This window comes from Ammodytes marinus (genome assembly GCF_949987685.1).
Source record: "Ammodytes marinus genome assembly, chromosome: 11".
Taxonomy (NCBI): domain Eukaryota; kingdom Metazoa; phylum Chordata; class Actinopteri; order Uranoscopiformes; family Ammodytidae; genus Ammodytes; species Ammodytes marinus.
The window spans coordinates 25,165,981-25,185,377 of record NC_137215.1 but is presented as its reverse complement, the minus strand read 5'-3'; the positions used below and the strand labels follow the sequence as shown (position 1 = coordinate 25,185,377).

The following is a 19,397-nucleotide window of genomic DNA, read 5'->3' as shown; positions in this document are numbered from 1 at the left end:
CGGTGAACTGTCACTGGACAGACCCTGGCCTTGTTTTGCCTTATATATGTATTTACTGGACAATAAAACCCATTCCTCCATTGTCTGCAGTCCTCCTGTCCTATTCTTAGCTACATCCGATAGTCTGGGGTGTTGTTTCCCCACAGGGGCTGTTAAGCGTTTCCTCTAATTGAGTGTAATTTGTACGTGTATAAAATATTCTAACCATAGCTGCTGTAGAGTCACATACACAGAGGTTCTTTCCATGGACACACACCCACATTTTTCCTTCATAAAGCCGCTCGAGGTTTTGAGAGAGTTTCCTTCAGAAGACACTGCTGCTTCCGCCACTTTGAGCTGAGGAATTTTAGAGGAATGTTGCTCATAAAGTCATCCCTCTCCGCCCGTGTCTAGAGGCATAGAGGGGCTGGTATCTGTGTGTGTGTGTGTGTGTGTGTGTCTGTTTTTTTGTGTGTGTCCAAGTCCAAGTGACCTCTGGTGTCGCTGCAGTTTTAACACACTCCTACCAGGTTCCACATGCTCTGCTGTGATGTGGCTACACAAAGAGCTGCTTGTGCCTTTATAGCTGTGTGGCACCTCATCATGCTTATGTAACTGGTAAAAGGTGCCATATGTGACACTGAAGCAGAAGAAAAAGCTGCCTCATCAAATCTGGGACAGAAGTGGAGGTGTGGTCTAAACGAATGAACCCATTGCCAAAGAGAAACAACAACTTCCTCCTTGAAGATGAATTTTATAGTTAGTGGAAAAGTTATTACATTTTATATTAGTGTTATATTTATTATCTTTTATAGTTTAGTAAATCTTCTGGTTTGTTGTATAGTATTTTTCATTGTTGAATAAATACTGAAATATATATTTCCAATTTAGCATGCATGCTAACCCAACCAGTTGTTTTGACAGAATTATAACATCAGCGATTTTAAATGTTGATTTTAAATTTTTTGACGACGATGATTTTTTTGCATAATAAATGACATACGATTCGGATAAAAATCGTTATATTGCTGTATCTATTTTTTTAGCACAGGCCTTTGTAATAAATGAAATCAATTCAATATAAATCTGCTACTTTTAAACAGAAGGGATTTCATATGAGGAAGTGATTGTGGATGAATGCTTGAATGTTAGTTTACACGTGAGGCACATCTGTGAGCTTTTAGAATCCCAAGTGTGATTCTAAACTTTCTTCTGAGTCAAAAATGCTCCGGAGCAGCTGTGGAGCATCTGGTCTTCTCAGGCCGAGTGGCCTTGGTGTTCTAGTTCAGATGGAGCACGCAGCACTTTGTCTGTCTTTATTTGTTTTTATCTGTCTTTATTTGTTTTTATCTGTCTTTATTTGTCTTTATCTGTCTGTATTTGGGGCTGTTGTGTTTGGTTCAGGGCTGAGGTGGCTAAACAAAATAGAACAGCTGAGCGGAAATGAAATCATTGAAGGACTCATTTCAGATGACATGGCACAGGTTGGAGCAAGTGTTGTTGTGCAGTTGTTGGTGTATGCACCAGTATAAAAGGAGTTAAATTGAAATAATGTGGGATAAAGTCAGATATGATAATGTCTTCTTCTTCTAGATTCAGCAACTGGAGACGCAGGTGATCGATGCAGAGAAACGGGCCTTCACCGCTCACCAGCAGGTAAGCATCCGTACAATACAGTGTTTAACTGTACGTAAGGTGTGTGTACATGTAGCCGTGTGTGTGTGTTTCTGTGTGTGTGTGCGTGCGTGTGTGTGTGTGTGCGTGTGCGTGTGTGTGTGTGTGCGCGCGTGCCTCATGCCTCATGCCTCATGCCTCTAGTCAAGTCTTGAGACATCAACTCACAAGTCCAAGTCTATTCTCAAGTCAAAATAGTGACTGAAGTCGACCGTAGTCCTAAGTCACCCAGTCTCAAGTCCACGTCTCTGGGTGTGTGCTCTCAGGTGCAGTGGCTGGAGGAGAAGCTGAAAGGCCCAGACAGTCAGTCCACAGACTCTGAGGTGTGTTTGTTCCAGCGCTGCCAGGAGCTGCAGGCGCTGGTCACGGAGAAGGATGAAGCCATCAGCCAGCTGGAGCAGCAGCTGGAGGAACAGGTACTGTAGGACACATGAAGGATTTCATCAAAGAGACACACTCTGAGTATAGTGCCAGAGGATAGGTCTTTTTTATCTTCTGATTTCCAGGTGCAAATAATCTTAGAGGAAGATGTGGCGCAGATACAGAGAGGAACACACACAGACACACACACACACACACACACACACACACACACACACACACACACACACGCACAGTATCCCAACGGATTCAATCAGTTCTTGCTTACAACATGAGTTAAGATGATCAAGTACCAAACTCTCAGTGCACTAGGAAAAGTGTTTAATCATCTTCACTTAAACACAACCTTAACTTTACTTTTTTTAAAGTTTATTTTCCACTTATATTGACAATCAGACAATTCTACTGACCTCCATTGTGAACTCATCTTCTCCTAGTCTTTTTATGCCTCTGTGCTGGCGATAGCAGATTGGCCAGAGGCATTATGTTTCCGTGGCCATCTCGTGAACGCTTTGAGGGAATTTATTCAAACTTTGCACACATGTCCACTCAAAATCAAGGAAGAACACATTTGATTTTGGAGGTCAAAGGTCACTGTGACCTCATTCCTCATGAACGCAATATCTTAAGAATGCTTTGAGGGATTTTTTTGTCAAATTTGGCCCACACTTACACTTTGACTCAAATTTCTGACTCAAAGATGAACTGAATAGATTTTGGAGGTCAAAGGTTACTGTAAGAGATGGCTGATGCACAAGTCAGTCCTTGACCAAACTTGTCTTCCACCACCAGAAACAGAACCGACTTCAGGATTCCAAAACAGTGGAGGAGAAGGCAGCCAAGATCAAGGAATGGGTGATGCTGAAGTTGTCAGAGGTAAATACCTAGTGCTCTTAAGTTTCACCAAAAGCGAATCATACCGATGTAAAAGTTACAAAATGAAAGCTGGATGGTGAGTTAGGGTCACCACTGTCTCTTTCTCTTGGGATCATTTCCTGGTCTAACGTGTTTTCTTTCATTTCATTCTTCAGTTTGAGGTGGAGAACGCGGCATTGAGAGAAAGCAACAAGCAACAGGAGGCTCAGATTGTGGAGTTACAAAAACAAGTGAAGGGTAAGAGTCTTTACAAATAGTCATCCGTGTTTGTTCAAATAGGTTTACCAGTCAAAATGAGCTTGATAACTTGACGACGTTAAAGAAAGTCTATTATCAAACACACACACATATACAGTATATATAATACAACTGTTTTTTCATGTGTGTGTTTGCAGCGGTGGAGCAGAAGTGCGGTGGTGGGCGAGGCGTGCTGTGCAGACCAGGCGAGGCCCAGCGTCTGAGCAGCCTGACGTTTGGCTGCTTCCAGGTGAGAGGGAAGAGCGCCCAGGTCCTGACTGGACCCAACCCCTCCCAGAGGAGCCCCTCCCAGGGAGACACAGAGGACAGGGAGCATACTGGTGAGTCCCCATAGACTCACAGCTACGCACATGGAGACACATTGTGGGAGACAGCATGGTACACAGGAAGGCACGCTTTCATAGTGGAAAATGGAAAGTGACTCAGAAGATCTTTTTAGCCATTAGGTCATATGCATGGTGTGTTACTTAGGCAAAGGTTTTCATAAGCATTCTATTTTCAGTGGATTGTGAAGTGCTGATGGTCAAACACAGGATCATGATTTAAACCATACGACACAACAAACAATGAGCTCTTTACGGAGAACACCCACTGCAGACGCAAACATTCATGTTTTAGTTAAATAAACACCTACTTGTACATCATTCTGGGCCTTTTTTTATACTACAATGCCCGCCTTGTCTCACCTTATATGGGTTTCATGATGTGTTTTTCATGACCTACACTTTGATGTATTGATGTATGTTACATGTATATTATGTATTTTTTCTGTTTGCTTTGCCAGAGAACAGTAATAACCATGCAGCGTCCTCCGAGGCCAACGGGGCAGTGCGGACACCTCACCTTACTCTGGAGGAGGACAGTGCGTCTGAAGGCCTGGGTGAGAGCGAGTGTGGAGCCCAGTCCCGCGGCGTCTCCTCCGTGCTCTCCTCTGCTGCCTCAGAGGGGGAGGGGGGAGGAGGCTGTGAGGCCAGAGCAGAGTGCAGCCGGCCGGGCAGCGAGACATACCTGACCGCCTCCGACGACAGCAGCTCCATGTTTGACGACGACATGACGCGGGCAGAGCGGCCCTCCTTCAGCCTGCCTGATGGGGCTCTGTGTGGGGGGAAGGAGGGAGAGGAGGAGGGGGCAAAGCTGGAGGACTGCACTTCAGAGGAGCTCAACAAACGCTTCCAATCCCAAAGGCTGGACTCCTCGTCCTCTTCCAGCGAAGCCACCACCCCCAGCCCCATGGTCACACCGGCCCTCACCCCCAAACGACCCAACCCACCCCAGGACCCCAGAGACAGCCTGGCCTCACCCAAACAGCCCCGTTTAAGGACCCCAGCAGGGTTCGGCTTGACCAACGCGGCCCTGGCCAAGAAACACCTGAGCCAGCCTCCCATCAGCAGCGAGACAGCACACGGCCACACGCGTAACGCTCTCAGCATGCTGCGCCCACTACGGCCACACGAGACTGACCTGGACCAGGAGCAGCATGTGGGCATGGAGACGGGCATGGACACGCCCCCTAAAGCCCTCCATAGTCCACCTGGACCCGGGGCAGAGATCAGCCCAGAGAGACAAGATTGTGACAGCTCAGCGCCCGGAAACAAGCCGCCCACACCCCCTCTACACAGGCTGCCCTCCTGGGTAAGATAGCAGGGTTTGTGTGGGTTTTTTTGTCAAAGAGCTCATCAAAGAGCATCAGGAAATGTAAATTCTCCATTAAAAAGCATCATATTCTAAACAACAACATGATTTTCTCTATAAATGAATAACTATATAATTTCCCTCATTGGTTTTCTTTATACATAATCACATGTGATTCCCACAGGGAAATTTGCTGCTAAGGAGCACATTAAGAGCAACATAGAGTATAAATCCTAGTAAGAGCCAATCATTTAATAATATACAAATATCATAAAACTCATAATACAGTATCTTATTTCATTTTGGTTCACTTATCACATTTAGAAGCGAGGAAAGTATTTTGTCTCGCTTCAGAATGTAATAAGTGACCCAAAATGTAATATGATTTTACATTTTGGGCAAAAAGTTATCACGTTATGCGCTCAGCATTTTGTTACATGATCGACCAGTTATGACATAACGAATGGTTGTTCATTTATTGGCTCTTACACGCCTGCAGAAGGTCAATGCTGTCTCGCAGACATTGTCCTAAAGTAGTGTGAAACTTAAGACACTGGCAGCTGCATGTAGAGCAGAGAAAGTATGCGGGGTGTGTCCTTAAAATAAATGCCAGCTGCGGGTAGCGACTGTATGTGCAGTAAGTTTCCTGAAAAAAAAATCTATTTTCTTTGTTGAAGAATGTTCTGTATTCTTTTCTTTTTTTTCCTATTGCCTGAGTTGAGTGAGTTTGTCCTCCACAGGAGAGTCGTATCTATGCCGTGGCTAAATCAGGAATCAGACTGTCTGAGACGTCCTGCACCGACCCTGCTGGCAAAGGTAGGATAATGAGGTCAACTATCCCCACTCTCCAACTCAGTCTCAGCCATACAGAGATGTCCCACTGTCTAACCGTGCACCGTGCTGTGTGTTGCAGACCCCTCCCTCCAGTCCTCCTATCCTGCCTTTGTAATGTACACATCCCTCATCTATAAAAACATGACCACACCAGTTTATACCACTCTGAAGGGGGTAAGTGCAACACTGCTGGATGCTCTGCCTCATTTATTCTCATGCTGTGAATTTGAGCGCCTGGGAACTTTATCTAAACAGTTTGTTGCTGTAATTTCATGGGCCTGTAATGATGTCAGCAAAGGTTGATTTAGATATCCAACAGAAACTGACGATATTTTGCATCCCTCAAAAAATGTCTTTGTAGAGCCTATTATTGTACTAGCTCACTCTTTCTTGTTAATAGTATATTAGATGTTAATTATAATCTTAATAAAATATACTTATTTAGGAAAAACTGGTCTTATCTATGAACTTATAACTTCACTGACTCAAGTCATGCAACAAAATATATTTATTTCTTTGTTTTTATGAATGAATAGCTGCTCCACCTTAAGGCTAGTACGGCTTCATTTTAGCTTCAGGTCGTGAGACTGTTGGAGCTTCAGGGCTCAACTGCAGATATTAGATGGAGAGCATTTCTGTTGGTGAGACGCGCTTGGAATTTAAAAAGAAAAACTCTCAAATAAATCTCTCTATCTCTCACTTTTTCTGTCGCTAGAATATACTATTACAGATTGTCCCTTCCCTCACCGAAAGTTGTGTTTTTAGTGACATAGCTAACTCAATGTTGTGATTTCACACAGAGTTCAAACAACAATTAAGATATTATCGTAGACAATATACAGTATATCACACACAGTATCCAGTATGTGACTGTACCAATGCTGTGTTGCCCCCCTCCTCCTCCTTGCAGAAGGCCACTCTGCTGAGCAGCAGTCCCTTCTCAGACGAGTCTTCTGGCTCTGAGGATTCCTCCAGCTCAGGAGAGGAGGACGGCTCAGTCTGCAGCTCCAACACCTCCACCAGCTCCCGCAAGGACAGCAGCCCAGGCAGCCCGCGCTCCCTCAAGAGAGGTACCACATAGGGAGGGGACCGCTCTGATACAAGATCGCTATCGGCTCCGCTATGGCTGCAATCTAATTATTGGATTTCAGACTGACAACTCCGATCAAAATTCCATTGTCTGTTTTTAAATGATTTTAGCTGTGAAATACATTTTCATTTTGAGACCATAGCTATGTGATATAGCACACGTTGAAAATAAATAGTATAGATATAAAATAGATAGGAATAGATATCCAAAACCTAGATACCGGAATCGGATCTTACTGAAAAACTGTGAATCGGTGCATCTCTAGTGTGACACACGTCAACCCACATATCACATTGTCAACTAACTTAACTATGTCTCTCCCTCCAGCTGTGTCCATGTCCTCCATGACATCAGAGAGTGACTACGCCATCCCCCCTGACGCCTACTCCACAGACACAGAGTGCTCCGAACCTGAACAGAAGCTTCCCAAGACCTGCTCTACAGCCAGCGACAACGGCAAGAGTGTGAGTCAGAGTGTGTGTGTGTGTGTGTGTCTGGAACTATACTCTGTCCATCAACACAACCCCAGACACAGCCACACCACTCACGTGTTAATTGTGGGCTCCCCTGTTACACACTGACATGTTGGGGGGGAAAGCTCAAGATAATTCAATGCAACAATATGGCAGTGTTTGTAACATATTTGAACATGCACTTTTCAAATGTTATTAAATAGAACGGATCTTTGCCCTTTTATTATTTTAATATATGCTCTTATTTCTGTGTGTTTGAACACACATAACACAGAGCTACAACTTTTGTATTTTAGAAAAAAAGAAACAATATGGTATAATCTCTAAATGGTAAGAGGGAGGGAGCACTTCTCTTCTATCCCCTGGTCTAACCCCCCCGTGTTGTATCTTGTAGGAACCCATGGAGAAGTCGGGCTACCTGCTGAAAATGGTGAAGACCTGGAAGAAAACGTGGAAGAGACGCTGGTTTGTCCTGAAAGACGGAGAGCTGCTCTACTATAAATCACCTGTGGGTTTGATACTTTATATCATTGTGTCGCTCTCAACTTATCTAACTTTTCTATGTTCCATGGGCCCCTCACATGCTATGTTATGATCTATATAATGTATTTATAAACATACTGTTGCTATCACTTATAAGCATTTTGAATATCTTTTTAAATGTTCTCCTATAGTTTAGTTCCTAGCTGTTAAATGCAGTATAGATGGTGTTTGTCTATTTGTTGTATTAATTGTAAAAGCTTTACCATTCGTCCACAGAGCGACGTGATCAAGAAACCTCAGGGTCAGATCCAGGTCAACGCCACCAGCAGCATCGCCCGCGGAGACGCAAAACAAGTCCTCCAGGTATTCAAGACGCATTTTCAGAGGGTTTTCTTTTGCAATCAAGGCTATAGACACTGCAGACTTAAATATAGTGTTTTCAAGCACTGGTTAATTCTGAGATTTTTGTCTAACGGCCATTATATCAATATTATTTTTTTCCTATACTGTGAACCAAAAATCTCAACAATTTGTCTGAAACACGTAAAAAATAAAATAAAGATTTGCACTCTGGTTTTATCCAACGTCTATATTTTAGTTTTTTAAGAAATGAAAATGTAAGCATCATTTCTGAAAAAGATTAAAAAAAAAATGTATGTCAATAATCAACTGGAAAAGTTACATGATGACATGTATGCGTTCAAAATGTTAACCAATTCACCTAGTGTCTCGCCCTACATACATACTATCTACTCTAACATAAAAGCAGTAGCACAATCAAAGAGGGTTGAGATTCTCCTGCTCCTCCTCACCTCCCCCTGTGTTTCCCCCTGGCCTGTGCTAGATAGTGACGGGGAAGCGAGTGTACTACCTGAAGGCTGACTCTCCTAACCTGCTGGAGGAATGGCTCAGAGTGCTGCAGAGTGTGCTGAGGCTCAAAGCAGCTAGTCCCCTCTTCACACAGCCCGACATACGGCCCGGCATGAAGGGACTGCTCATCAAGGTGCCACTACTCATACCCACAATCCATTTTGTTACCTGTCCGTATTGAATGTGTTGGTGGGGGGGGGGGGGATCTGGTGTTAATAAACAGCCTAGGCTTTGTAAATGGGCATGTAAACAAAAGGAGCCCACTGTAGCTAGCAACATGGCAATTCACAGAGCCTTGGCTATGTATCCACACTAGATTTTGTTCCAGCGCACAAAAAGGTGCAAGAGATATTCACTGATTTTGACAAAGTGATTTGGACGACAAGCGTTCCCCAAAAACGCTGACTCCACCTTTAATCTAATTCGTATTTACCACCACATCTTTACTCAGACATAGACAGTCACTGTAGTTACGACTGAACTAAAGTGTAACAGTTTTCCTTGCTCCATGGCAGGTGAAGCACGGATACTCTAAGCGGGTTTGGTGCGCTCTGATCGGGAAAACCTTGTACTACTTCCGCAGCCAAGAGGACAAGGTAAGATCCAGCCTCACATCTCCTGCTCTTTACATTTACATTATAGGGAGACTGAACTGTAAATGTGAACTAGTCCATCCAAATATGTTACCTTTATGAAGATTTAAGGTCCCAGTAAAACAGTGGCCAGATTGGGAATGTGTATTAAACAGTAAAGAGAGTGTTATTTCAGTGCGCTATATTTATTCAAGTTTGTGTGTGTGTGTGTGTGTGTGTGTGTGTGTGTGTGTGTGTGTGTGTGTGTGTGTGTGTGTGTGTGTGTGTGTGTGTGTGTGTGTGTGTGTGTGTGTGTGTGTGTGTGTGTGTTTTTTTTTCCGTTCCAGTTCCCCCTGGGTCAGATTAAGCTGTGGGAGGCGCGGGTGGAGGAGGTAGACCGGTCCAGAGATTCGGATGACGACCTGAAGGCTTGTGGGCGGGGCTTACCGGCCAGTGCTTTTACCATCGCCGTCCACCCGCAAGAGCAGGGCCCCACATACCTGCTCATAGAGTCACGCCATGAGAAGGTACCAGGCAGATTGATTTGTCATTTGTTTTTATTGCTGAAGATTTAGATTTGGCCTGTGGTGCCCTTCTTCTTCGGTGTATTTTTAACAAACCATTAAGGAAATCCGAGCTACCTCTGGTATATAACAATGCTTTTTTACAGCGAATGATCTTTCAAACATTGTATTGTTAGCGAATTACCATAAACAAAAAGAGTATTTAAGATGCTATGGAAATTTTACTAATCATAACTTTTGAACTAAATCCTGTTTATAAGGCCTAATCCTGTTTCCAGTGAGAATGATAACATTGAGTGTGTTTCCTCTGGTATCACTGATGTGAATGTGTGTGTGTGGCGCTCTGTAGGATTCCTGGCTGTACCATCTGTCCGTGGCAGCGGGCACCACCGTGGGTAAAGTTGGCACAGAGTTCGAACAACTGCTGGGCAAACTATTCCAACTGGATGGAGATCTGAGTGAGTGTTTCCTGTATACTTTTTTAAATAGTCTAAATTCTTCACATGTTTTTTTTTCATAATGTATTTTATTACATCATATTCATCAACAGCTATACGGTGGCTTTAGCACATTTGGAGCTTCTCTAATCCATGGGGGCTGCTTTGTATGATTTACAATCAGTGTGTGTGTGTGTGTGTGTGTGAGCTGTTTTAATGTTTCTCTCATGTTCCATCTTTATTTAGTTTCTTTGCATGCAGCATATACAGTAATCAGTTATTACCTTACAGTATGAGCCATCTGTGTCTGGTTATACCTTTTAAACTAGCTCTTTGTCTATCTGTCCCTTCAGACTCTCAGCTCTGGAGACATCCTGTGTTGTGTTTCAGTAAGGACGCCCTGTTGTCTCCTCTCACCACCCTGCCCTCACAAGCTCTGCAGACAGAGGCTGTTAAACTCTTTAAGGTACACACACACACGCACACACACACACACACACACACACACACACACACACACACACACACACACACACACACACACACACACACACACACATACACACACACACACACACACACAAACACACACACACACACACACACACACACACACGCACGCACGCACGCACACACACACAAATACACACACACACACACACACAAACACACACACACACACACACACACACACACACACACACACACACGCACATAGTTATGATCCCTCCTGTTTTGTCATTTAAACTCTGTCATCTCTCCTCAGACCTGTCAGCTGTTCATCAACGTTGCCATCGATGGCCCGGCCATAGACTACCATGTGTCTCTGGCCCAGAGTGCATTGCAGGTGTGTCTGGCCCATCCAGAGCTCCAGAACGAGTTCTTCTGCCAGCTCATCAAACAGACCCGCAGGAGGCAGCCCCACGGCCAGCCAGGACCACTGCAGGTCTGTGTTCTCACCACACGGGGGCAGCACTGGTGTGTGTGTGTGTGTGTGTGTGTGTGTGTGTGTGTGTGTGTGTGTGTGTGTGTGTGTGTGTGTGTGTGGGTGTGTGTGTGTCTCTGTGTGTGTGTGTCTGTGTGTCATTCACTGCAAACACTGAGATTTATAGAAGAATACAGAAGCAGAGGGAGTCTTTAAAACGTTTATTTTACTAAACCTTGTCTGTTTGAGTCTATATATTTCTCCTATACAACCTTCTTTAAAAAAATATCAACTTCCATCAACTTTCCATAATCATTAAAGGCACTATTCTGAAGTACGTTGTAAACATGCAATGAAGATTTTAACTCTGACTTTATCCTCTTTTATTTAAGGAGATGGAATTTTACACATATTTAGTAAGATATTGCCAACTTTTGTATTTTGTATTCAAACATTTCTGAAGAAAATGTCGTGTAAAACAATTGTTGATATCTATGTGATAAAATATGTATCCTATTCACCTGCAGTGTCTCGCCTGAAGTCAGAAACTGATCTTTGTAGAGCCTTGTCTCCTTGTATTGGTAAAAGAGCATTCTATATGCAAAGGGCAAGTCCTCAAACAACCTTAAGCTCTCAGTCCCCTGTCACCATGTAGTCATGTGACTCTTCATATCCAATAAACAGACATGTCAGTAACACCAGCAGAGGGCAGACATTAAAGCTGAGCATTCACCTGATAATTCCAAATAGTCTTATCCAGCCACATGACTTACAGACAATAGAATGAGTCATAAAACAATCCAACAGTGTTCACCAACTAGCTCATCAACAAAGGCTCAAATAGTTACAACAGAGAGTGGAAAATAGTTTCAAAGTAGTAGTGCTGCTGCCCTACTGCCGCTGCAGCATTCTGTAGACATTCTTGGTCTGATATCTTTGTGAGCTGCTCATAAAGGAATGTGTTTGTGTGTCTTTGTGTTTGTCATTCTTTAGGGCTGGCAGTTTCTGGCCTTGTGTGTGGGACTGTTCCTGCCTCAGCATCCAGTCTTCTGGTTGCTCCAGGCTCACCTCAATAGACACGGGGACTCCAGGTGAGAGGAAGAAGTCTGAGAACAGTTTACGAGGGGTCAACATACTGTAACTGTTAAAACACAGTCATTTAGAACCAAAGCAACAGTATTATCAGGAAATCTTCTATTACACTAACTAACTAGGGCTAGCTTAACAAATATTTTCATTGCTACTTAATCAGCCCGATTAATAGTGGAGCGGCTAAGTGCTTTTTTTTATTTTTTATATATATTTTATTTATATATATTTTAATACAAATGTTCTAACACAACACAGAAAGACAGGAACATACAAAAGACGGAAAACGACAAAAAAAGCAGACAGCCAGCACTCACTCAGTACAAATCAAAGAAAATTTACGTCTTTCCCTCTTAATGTGGTCGATGAAGGGGCCCCAAATATTTTTTTATTTAGAACGGGAGTTAGCCCAATTAAACCGAATTTCTTCAAGGTGCAATCAAGAGATCATATCAATTAGCCACTTTTTATAGCAGGGAGGAGAAGTTGACTTCCATTCTCTTAAAATAACTCGCTTTGCAATGACCATACCAAACATGAGAGCTTGTTGTAAAACATGGGGAAGAGTCAGGGAGTAGTCCGAGCAGCCCAATATCACCAGGAGACAGTCAGGAGTCAGTTGTCTGTTATATATGATATTGTACAGATTAAAAATGTCAGTCCAAAACCTTGTGAGCTTTGAGCAGGACCAGAAAAGATGCCCGAGAGTTCCATCCGCAGAATAAGTGCTTATTTTCATCAGAATCTTTCAGTTGATGATACAAGCGTGAACATTGGCATGAATTTGAAGTTGTGAATTTGAAAAATTCTCATAGAAATGTATTGGGTTTTTTCATAAAACATTTTTTTAAATGTTTTGTCTCTGAAAATGTTCTTGTCAAGTGACCCATGAAGACTGCTCATGCCAATTTTCAAGCTTGTATCACAAATTGAGAGTTTGTAGCACTTAGCCGCTCCACTATAACTGCTCAACTTTTTAGAAAAAAGCACAGTTTCCCAGAACCCACTTCTCCACAAAGTGCAGTGATTCATGCTTTATTTACCTCTCTGTTTGCTGCGCACGTTTGTGAATAATGTTTCACTTCTCTTTCCATCACTTCCCTTCAGACGGTTAAATTAATATCTATACTTTTTTTTTAAGTACTTCTGCAAATAATATGGTTTTAACTTACAGGAATACTTCACATACGGAACCGGCGTTTTATCATTATACAATCGCTATAATATAATGAATGAGGTTTTTCTTCCCTCAGTCTTCCCTCAGTCTTCCCTTGGCCCAGCTGTCCTGTTAATCCTAACCCTACATTTTACCATGTGTGATGTCACGCATGGGAAAATGTAGGGTTAGACACTTAGACGATAAAACACTCTTTCTGCCTTTTCTCAGGCTAGGATGAACCGATTTCAAAGATTTTTGCACATTTATACTACATAGGATCTCAGAGTTCAATATACATTCATATTTCCACCTCAAATAAAGGGGCAGTCCACCGATTATACACACACAGTTCAGTATCACTCAGCCTGTGGAAAAGGCTCTACAGTATTATAGGGTATTGATATTCTGTGGTGGGAGAAAATACAAGAAAACCTTGCCGTTGTCATAGATTTGGTTTTTAGCAATGATAAATAGAAATGCTGGATTTTGAAACAAAGGTTCAGCTCTTTAAAGGCTTGGGTGTTTGCTAGTCAGGGAAGAAGGCCTTATACAGAGATGTGAGTGAGTTGCATTGTGTGTAAAAGTAGGATTTAGCATTTCTGTAGCTTGACCCATATTTATACAAATGAACACCCCCAAACCCCAAAGAGACAGGTTTTGAAGGGGCTCTGGGTAAATTCCAGTCACAGTAAGTGTTTGTTGTACATGATGTGTCATTGCTCTGTTGTTGTTTGTCAGGACTGAGGTGGGGAAGTATGCCATCTACTGCCAGCGCTCTCTGGAGCGGAGCCAGCAGAAGGGTGAGAGGCAGGCCAGGCCGTCCCGCATGGAGATCCTCTCCATCCTACTGAGGAACCCCTACCATCACTCACTGCCCTTCAGCGTGCCCGTGCACTTCCTCAACAGCACCTACCAGGTGGAGTGACACAAAGCGCCTGCCAAACCTAGTTCAGGGGGAAAGAATTCTCGCCTCAAGTCAGTCACGAGCAGTTTACATACAAGTGTGTTTAAACTGTCAACTTGTTTAACCCTCCCCCCATCCATCTTCCCACCTACACACACCTGAGTCAAAGTTTCACCTGATGCTTGTTCGTTTGTTTTGACCACGCCCTGCTCTGCGTCTCACTCTGTGTAAGTGATGACATCAGAGCAGAGATGGATTTACATAAGATAAACCTGTTCCACCACTTGTCTGATTCGAATACAGTAATGTGTGTGTGTCAAAGATTATGACCAGAAAACAGTGTGTATGACAGGAATCAGTTGTGCTCACAGGTTGGCTACACACAGTCCCTGTGTACAATGACCTCACTGTATGATGAATGGAGGCATTTATTAAAATAATCAAGGTGTGACTCTATATCACGTACACTCTCTGCATAAATGTATATGTACAGGAAAAATCATTTTGAACTTTGGAATAGTGTTTTGAACACCATTCATAGTTGAAATTTGAGTTTCAATGTTTTGAATTTGAATTTCTCAGTAAGATGTGCCATGTTGGCTTTGATCATGTCAATATTTTCTTCACACTAACTTGATTATAAAATTCATGAACCATACATTTATTTAAATGAAGAGTTACTCAGGCTAAACATTTAGCTTCTCTAAGTAGGCCTACTGTCTAAATCATACTGCTTGCATGACCTTGTGTCTTCCCAGGTGGTGAGCTTTGATGCTTCGACCACAGTGGACGAGTTCCAGTGTCGCCTCAACCAGGACACGGGCATGAGGAAGATGGGTCTGTCTGGCTTCAGCCTGTACACTGACGACCCCACTGGACGGGACCTGGAACACTGCCTGCAAGGAGGCATCAAGGTGTGGCTTCTACTGACACTGCTGATACTTTTTGAAGGTTGGAAGTGTATTTTATTTGTTTTACTTTAGACAAACTTCTCTTCTTCATATCATCTACAGATTTGTGACATCATCTCCAAATGGGAGCAAGCCTCTAAGGAGCAGCACACTGGCAAGTCTGAAAACACCAGGACTGTCCGCCTCACCTACAAGAACAGGTGGGGAAGGGAAGGATCTAACCAGCAAAATCACAACATATTTTACATTCATTCATTCATTCATTCATTCAAGTCGATGTGTTGATTCATTATGTTTGACTGAAACAAATCTGGGATGTTTAGCTAGAAATAAGTGAGCTCACCTCAGTAGCCATTTTTAGCTTAATACATGTCTCCACAGCCAACCCTTGTTTCAATATGTGTTATAATTTAACAAGGACAAATATGATACACAAACATTGTAGCAGAAAGCATGAGTGGTTCAGCGTGTCACCAGGATTTGTTGCAGAGTAGTAGTGGGTTACTTTCTGGAATGCTAGATGATGTGCATAAAAAAGAGTTTTGTTAATCATAAATCTCTTACAGAAAGACGTATAAAACTTTTGAATTCTAGTGACAAAGATTCCCTTTAGGAGATCAGTGAATATGGTTTAAATGTGAGCAGCGTGTATTTTTTTAATTAATTTCCCACAATGCATATCAATGTAATGCAATACATATTCAGCTCAAGTACAGTGGGGACAAAAGGGTTCTACGCTTTAGAAATACAACACAGGGGGCGCCTTTAGCTCAGTTGGTAAGGCGTCCCCCTCTCGGGCCGGGCCCAGCAGCAGACCCGGGTTCGATTCCCACCCGCGGTCGTTCTCTGCATGTCTCCCCTCTCTGCCCCATTTCACCTCTGTCTCTCTGCACTGTCAATAAAGCATAAAAATGCCAAAAAAAACACACAAACACAAACAAACCTAAGGAATCCATGCGTCTATTCACCCATGTCTGTATTGACCTACTCCTCTCCCTGGTTCTCTCCTCCTCTTCTCTTCTTTCTGTCTGTCTGCCCGTCTGCGTCCCCAGACTGTACTTCTCTCCCCAGGTGAGGGGCGAGTCAGAGAGGGAGAGGTTGCTGCTCGCCTATCAGACGAATGAGGCCATCGTAGCGGGAAACTTCCCCGTTAACAAGGAACTGGCTCTGGAAATGGCTGCCCTGCTGGCCCAGGTCTGAAAGTTAAACAATGTATTTTATTGCTTACAATATGTATTTATTCATAATGTGTACAGTGTGCTCTGGCTTTAATGAAAGTTCAAACAGGTCTTGGAAAAGTTGTTTTTTGATTTGGCAATGCCATCTCTCTTGCACAAACATGCCTCAAAATATGAGTGTTTTCATTTTAAAACAAGTGAACCCTTGACAAACAATTCAGTATGCTTCTGTGTCTGTGTTCTAGGTGGAGTTTGGGGATTTTGAGCGTCCCTTCTCTGCTCCTGGATCAGCCCAGACCAAGTCCAACCAAACCCTCAAACAGGTTCTGGACAGGTTCTACCCCAAACATTACCGCAAGGCCATGTCTGAGGAGCAGCTCAGGTACATGAACACACTGAAAACACACCACTCACATTTCTTACTTTCACGTGCATGTATTTGTTTATTACGTTTCTATTTATTACGTTAACTCAGTCACAGCAGCTATGTCTGTAGGCTTCCATCACAGGAAGTTGCTCCCTTTTTCCTGTCACCAAAACAACTCTAATCTGCTTTTGCATCATTCATACAAATTAAGACCAAAGTGTTATATACAGTATATACTAGTAGATACTTATCAGAATATCATGGAAAATTAATTGTAATTGAGGCAAGAATTAATTCAAAAGGGGCCCAAACCAAGTACTGAGTACATATGGATGATTATACTTTATAGAGGGCCGACATTTCTGTATTTAAAATCCCTTCTTTTTTGATTTCATGCAATATTCAAATTGTTTGAGATTTTGAGGTTTTCAAAGCTGTTAGCTATAATAATCAAAAATATAACAAATAAAGGCTTGAGATATCTCACTTTGCATGTAATTAGTCTATATAATATATTATTTTCACCTTTTAAGTTGAATTATTGAAATAAGAGTTTCACCTGTACATCTAATTAACACAAAAAAATATCTAAACACTGTAGGCTAATCTCTCAAGAAGCACAACCCCATTTTAAAATGAATATATCATAATGGTAGACTGTGGCTGTATTGTCTCCTCCCCTCCCAGACCCCTGCTGCAGCGTCTGTCTGCCCGCTGGGCCCCCCTCAGGGGTCGCAGTTCACCAGAGTGTGTGAGGATCTACCTGACCGTGGCCAGGAAGTGGCCTTTCTTTGGGGCCAAATTATTTGAAGCAGAGGTAAAGTGAGCCGTGATCTCTTGTACTTGTAGTTATCTATTTGTCAGCCTAGATATAAGCAATGTTACAAAGTATAATAATGGGCGCTAAAAAACTACCAAAGAAAAAAAAAATACCATTAACACCTCGCCAACACAGTACAAACATTAACTGTTTGTACTGATTTGCGCAGGGGGGGGGGGGTCCGTTTTGTTTTTAGTTGACTTATAAAGCATACAGTGACGTCACAGCTGTGAGTGTGGTAGTGAGTAGACAGTGCACGCTGCAAGATGATTGAATTGCAGTGATTGTTGTGCTTTTATAGAAGTTAATGAACTCTGTCCAAACCCCACAGTATGTCATCCGCCTCATGTGTCTACAGTTCAATGAGGATAAGAAACAGAGACATTGTGATATGATTATTAAACACAGTGTTTGCATTGCCCTCACTTCCTGTTCCTTAGTCCCTGACTTCCTCTCCGGAGCAGGGTGTGCGTGTTTGGCTGGCCGTGCATGAGGATGGTGTCAGTGTTCTGGAGCACAACTCTGTGGTAAGTATCCCTGGTGTAATTATGTTTTACCATGAGCCTTCCTCTGAGAACAGAGGTGGTACTGTATTTACAGGGTTCCCGCGGATCCTTAAAAAGTCTTAAAAAGTCTTAAATTCATAAATCTAAAAATAAGGCCTTAATTAGCATTAAAAAGTCTTAAATCCATCTTTCAAAGGTCTTAAAAATGTTAACACATGGTAAGTAGGATTTTATGATTGGTCTCAAATCTAAAAATAAAAGGTAATTTTTTTTTATATATAAATTGCCGAATAGTTTCACGAGAGCGGAACCAACAAAACATTTGTTTGCGGCCGTGACTCAGAGCAGACGCACGTCATTCAGGTAGCAGTAGCAGCATGAGTAGCAGTCGGCGCGCATCATGGGAAAGTGTAAATTCAACGAAATTTGGCTATCCAACAAAGGATTTTTCTGCCTGGCTGAAACCGGTACCTGGCAATTTACACGAGGCACGGTGTACATGCACAGCGCGAAACACAAAGCCTCAAAATCAAGCTGTCAACAAACGCCAGGTATTTCCCAGTTCTGTTCTACTCTCGTTTCTACCGCCTCCACCCCTCCATGCTCCACCTCCGATATCAACAACCGGGACAGCAGCACCAAATCTCCAGACAATGTTCGGTTGCACGCCTACTAGGGATGAGCCCGAATCCGAACAAGTGTAGGCTAATCGGAAAAGCACGGATAATGAGATCGATCCGAATAGTTTTACTTCCCGAATAGTCTCGTTATATTCGGGGAACAAATAATTATTTATTAAGCGCTAAATTGACGCAGCGCGTGCTGCCTTAACTATAGTTGCACCAATCAGCTGTTCATCTCCGCTGCCGTGGCGGAGAGGAGAAAGACCGGCTGCATGGCTCCGTTACCCGCCGTCTCTTCGCTGGAATTTTCTGCAGCCCGTGTCACCGTCAGCCCTTCCTGCCTTTCATTTATTTCAAACCTCTGAACGTGGACCATGTCTCTCTAGTAGCAGGCAGCGGGCTGTATAATGCCATTAAATAGACAAAATCGATCTTTAAATATTCGATATGTGACGCTTCGCCTGTTTAGTTCATGTCTGTTTAGAACTAAGAGATATGCTGAAAAAAGTATCATCTTTGTGCGTTGATCACTTGTAGAGCACTAAACACTGTTTCCTTATCCAAAGTAATTATTCATTGAACCAAGTTGGAAAAAAGGGAGAGATAGAGTAGAGGGAAATAAAATGGGCAAAATAGATCGATTAGATCTCGGATCGATATATCATAAAACTTTGTCGAGTTAAAAATAAAAAGGGAGAAAGAGATGAAAAAATAAAATAAAACGGACAAAGTTAATTACTGTGATGTATAGTGCTCAGACAGTTCATATAACTTATGAGAGAGAGAGAAACAGATGAAAATACAGTATGGATAGAACTGTATCTCATAATTA

At 42.7% G+C, this 19,397-nt stretch overlaps 1 protein-coding gene across 1 annotated transcript in view; it reads left to right on the top strand.

The window, feature by feature from the left end:
• plekhh2 (pleckstrin homology domain containing, family H (with MyTH4 domain) member 2) overlaps positions 1-19,397 on the top strand; it is a 33,765-nt gene that overhangs the window by 11,156 nt on the left and 3,212 nt on the right. Inside the window, exons 3-28 of the mRNA XM_080036335.1 lie at positions 1,573-1,635; positions 1,920-2,069; positions 2,827-2,910; positions 3,066-3,147; positions 3,306-3,488; positions 3,953-4,800; positions 5,541-5,616; positions 5,714-5,808; positions 6,545-6,704; positions 7,052-7,188; positions 7,592-7,705; positions 7,957-8,043; positions 8,525-8,683; positions 9,066-9,146; positions 9,470-9,649; positions 9,996-10,104; positions 10,437-10,549; positions 10,850-11,029; positions 12,002-12,099; positions 13,995-14,172; positions 14,919-15,074; positions 15,174-15,271; positions 16,124-16,265; positions 16,495-16,631; positions 17,304-17,433; positions 17,877-17,963. Of these exons, the coding sequence (XP_079892461.1) occupies positions 1,573-1,635; positions 1,920-2,069; positions 2,827-2,910; positions 3,066-3,147; positions 3,306-3,488; positions 3,953-4,800; positions 5,541-5,616; positions 5,714-5,808; positions 6,545-6,704; positions 7,052-7,188; positions 7,592-7,705; positions 7,957-8,043; positions 8,525-8,683; positions 9,066-9,146; positions 9,470-9,649; positions 9,996-10,104; positions 10,437-10,549; positions 10,850-11,029; positions 12,002-12,099; positions 13,995-14,172; positions 14,919-15,074; positions 15,174-15,271; positions 16,124-16,265; positions 16,495-16,631; positions 17,304-17,433; positions 17,877-17,963 (3,927 nt within the window). The remainder of the gene's footprint in view (positions 1-1,572; positions 1,636-1,919; positions 2,070-2,826; positions 2,911-3,065; positions 3,148-3,305; positions 3,489-3,952; positions 4,801-5,540; positions 5,617-5,713; positions 5,809-6,544; positions 6,705-7,051; positions 7,189-7,591; positions 7,706-7,956; positions 8,044-8,524; positions 8,684-9,065; positions 9,147-9,469; positions 9,650-9,995; positions 10,105-10,436; positions 10,550-10,849; positions 11,030-12,001; positions 12,100-13,994; positions 14,173-14,918; positions 15,075-15,173; positions 15,272-16,123; positions 16,266-16,494; positions 16,632-17,303; positions 17,434-17,876; positions 17,964-19,397) is intronic.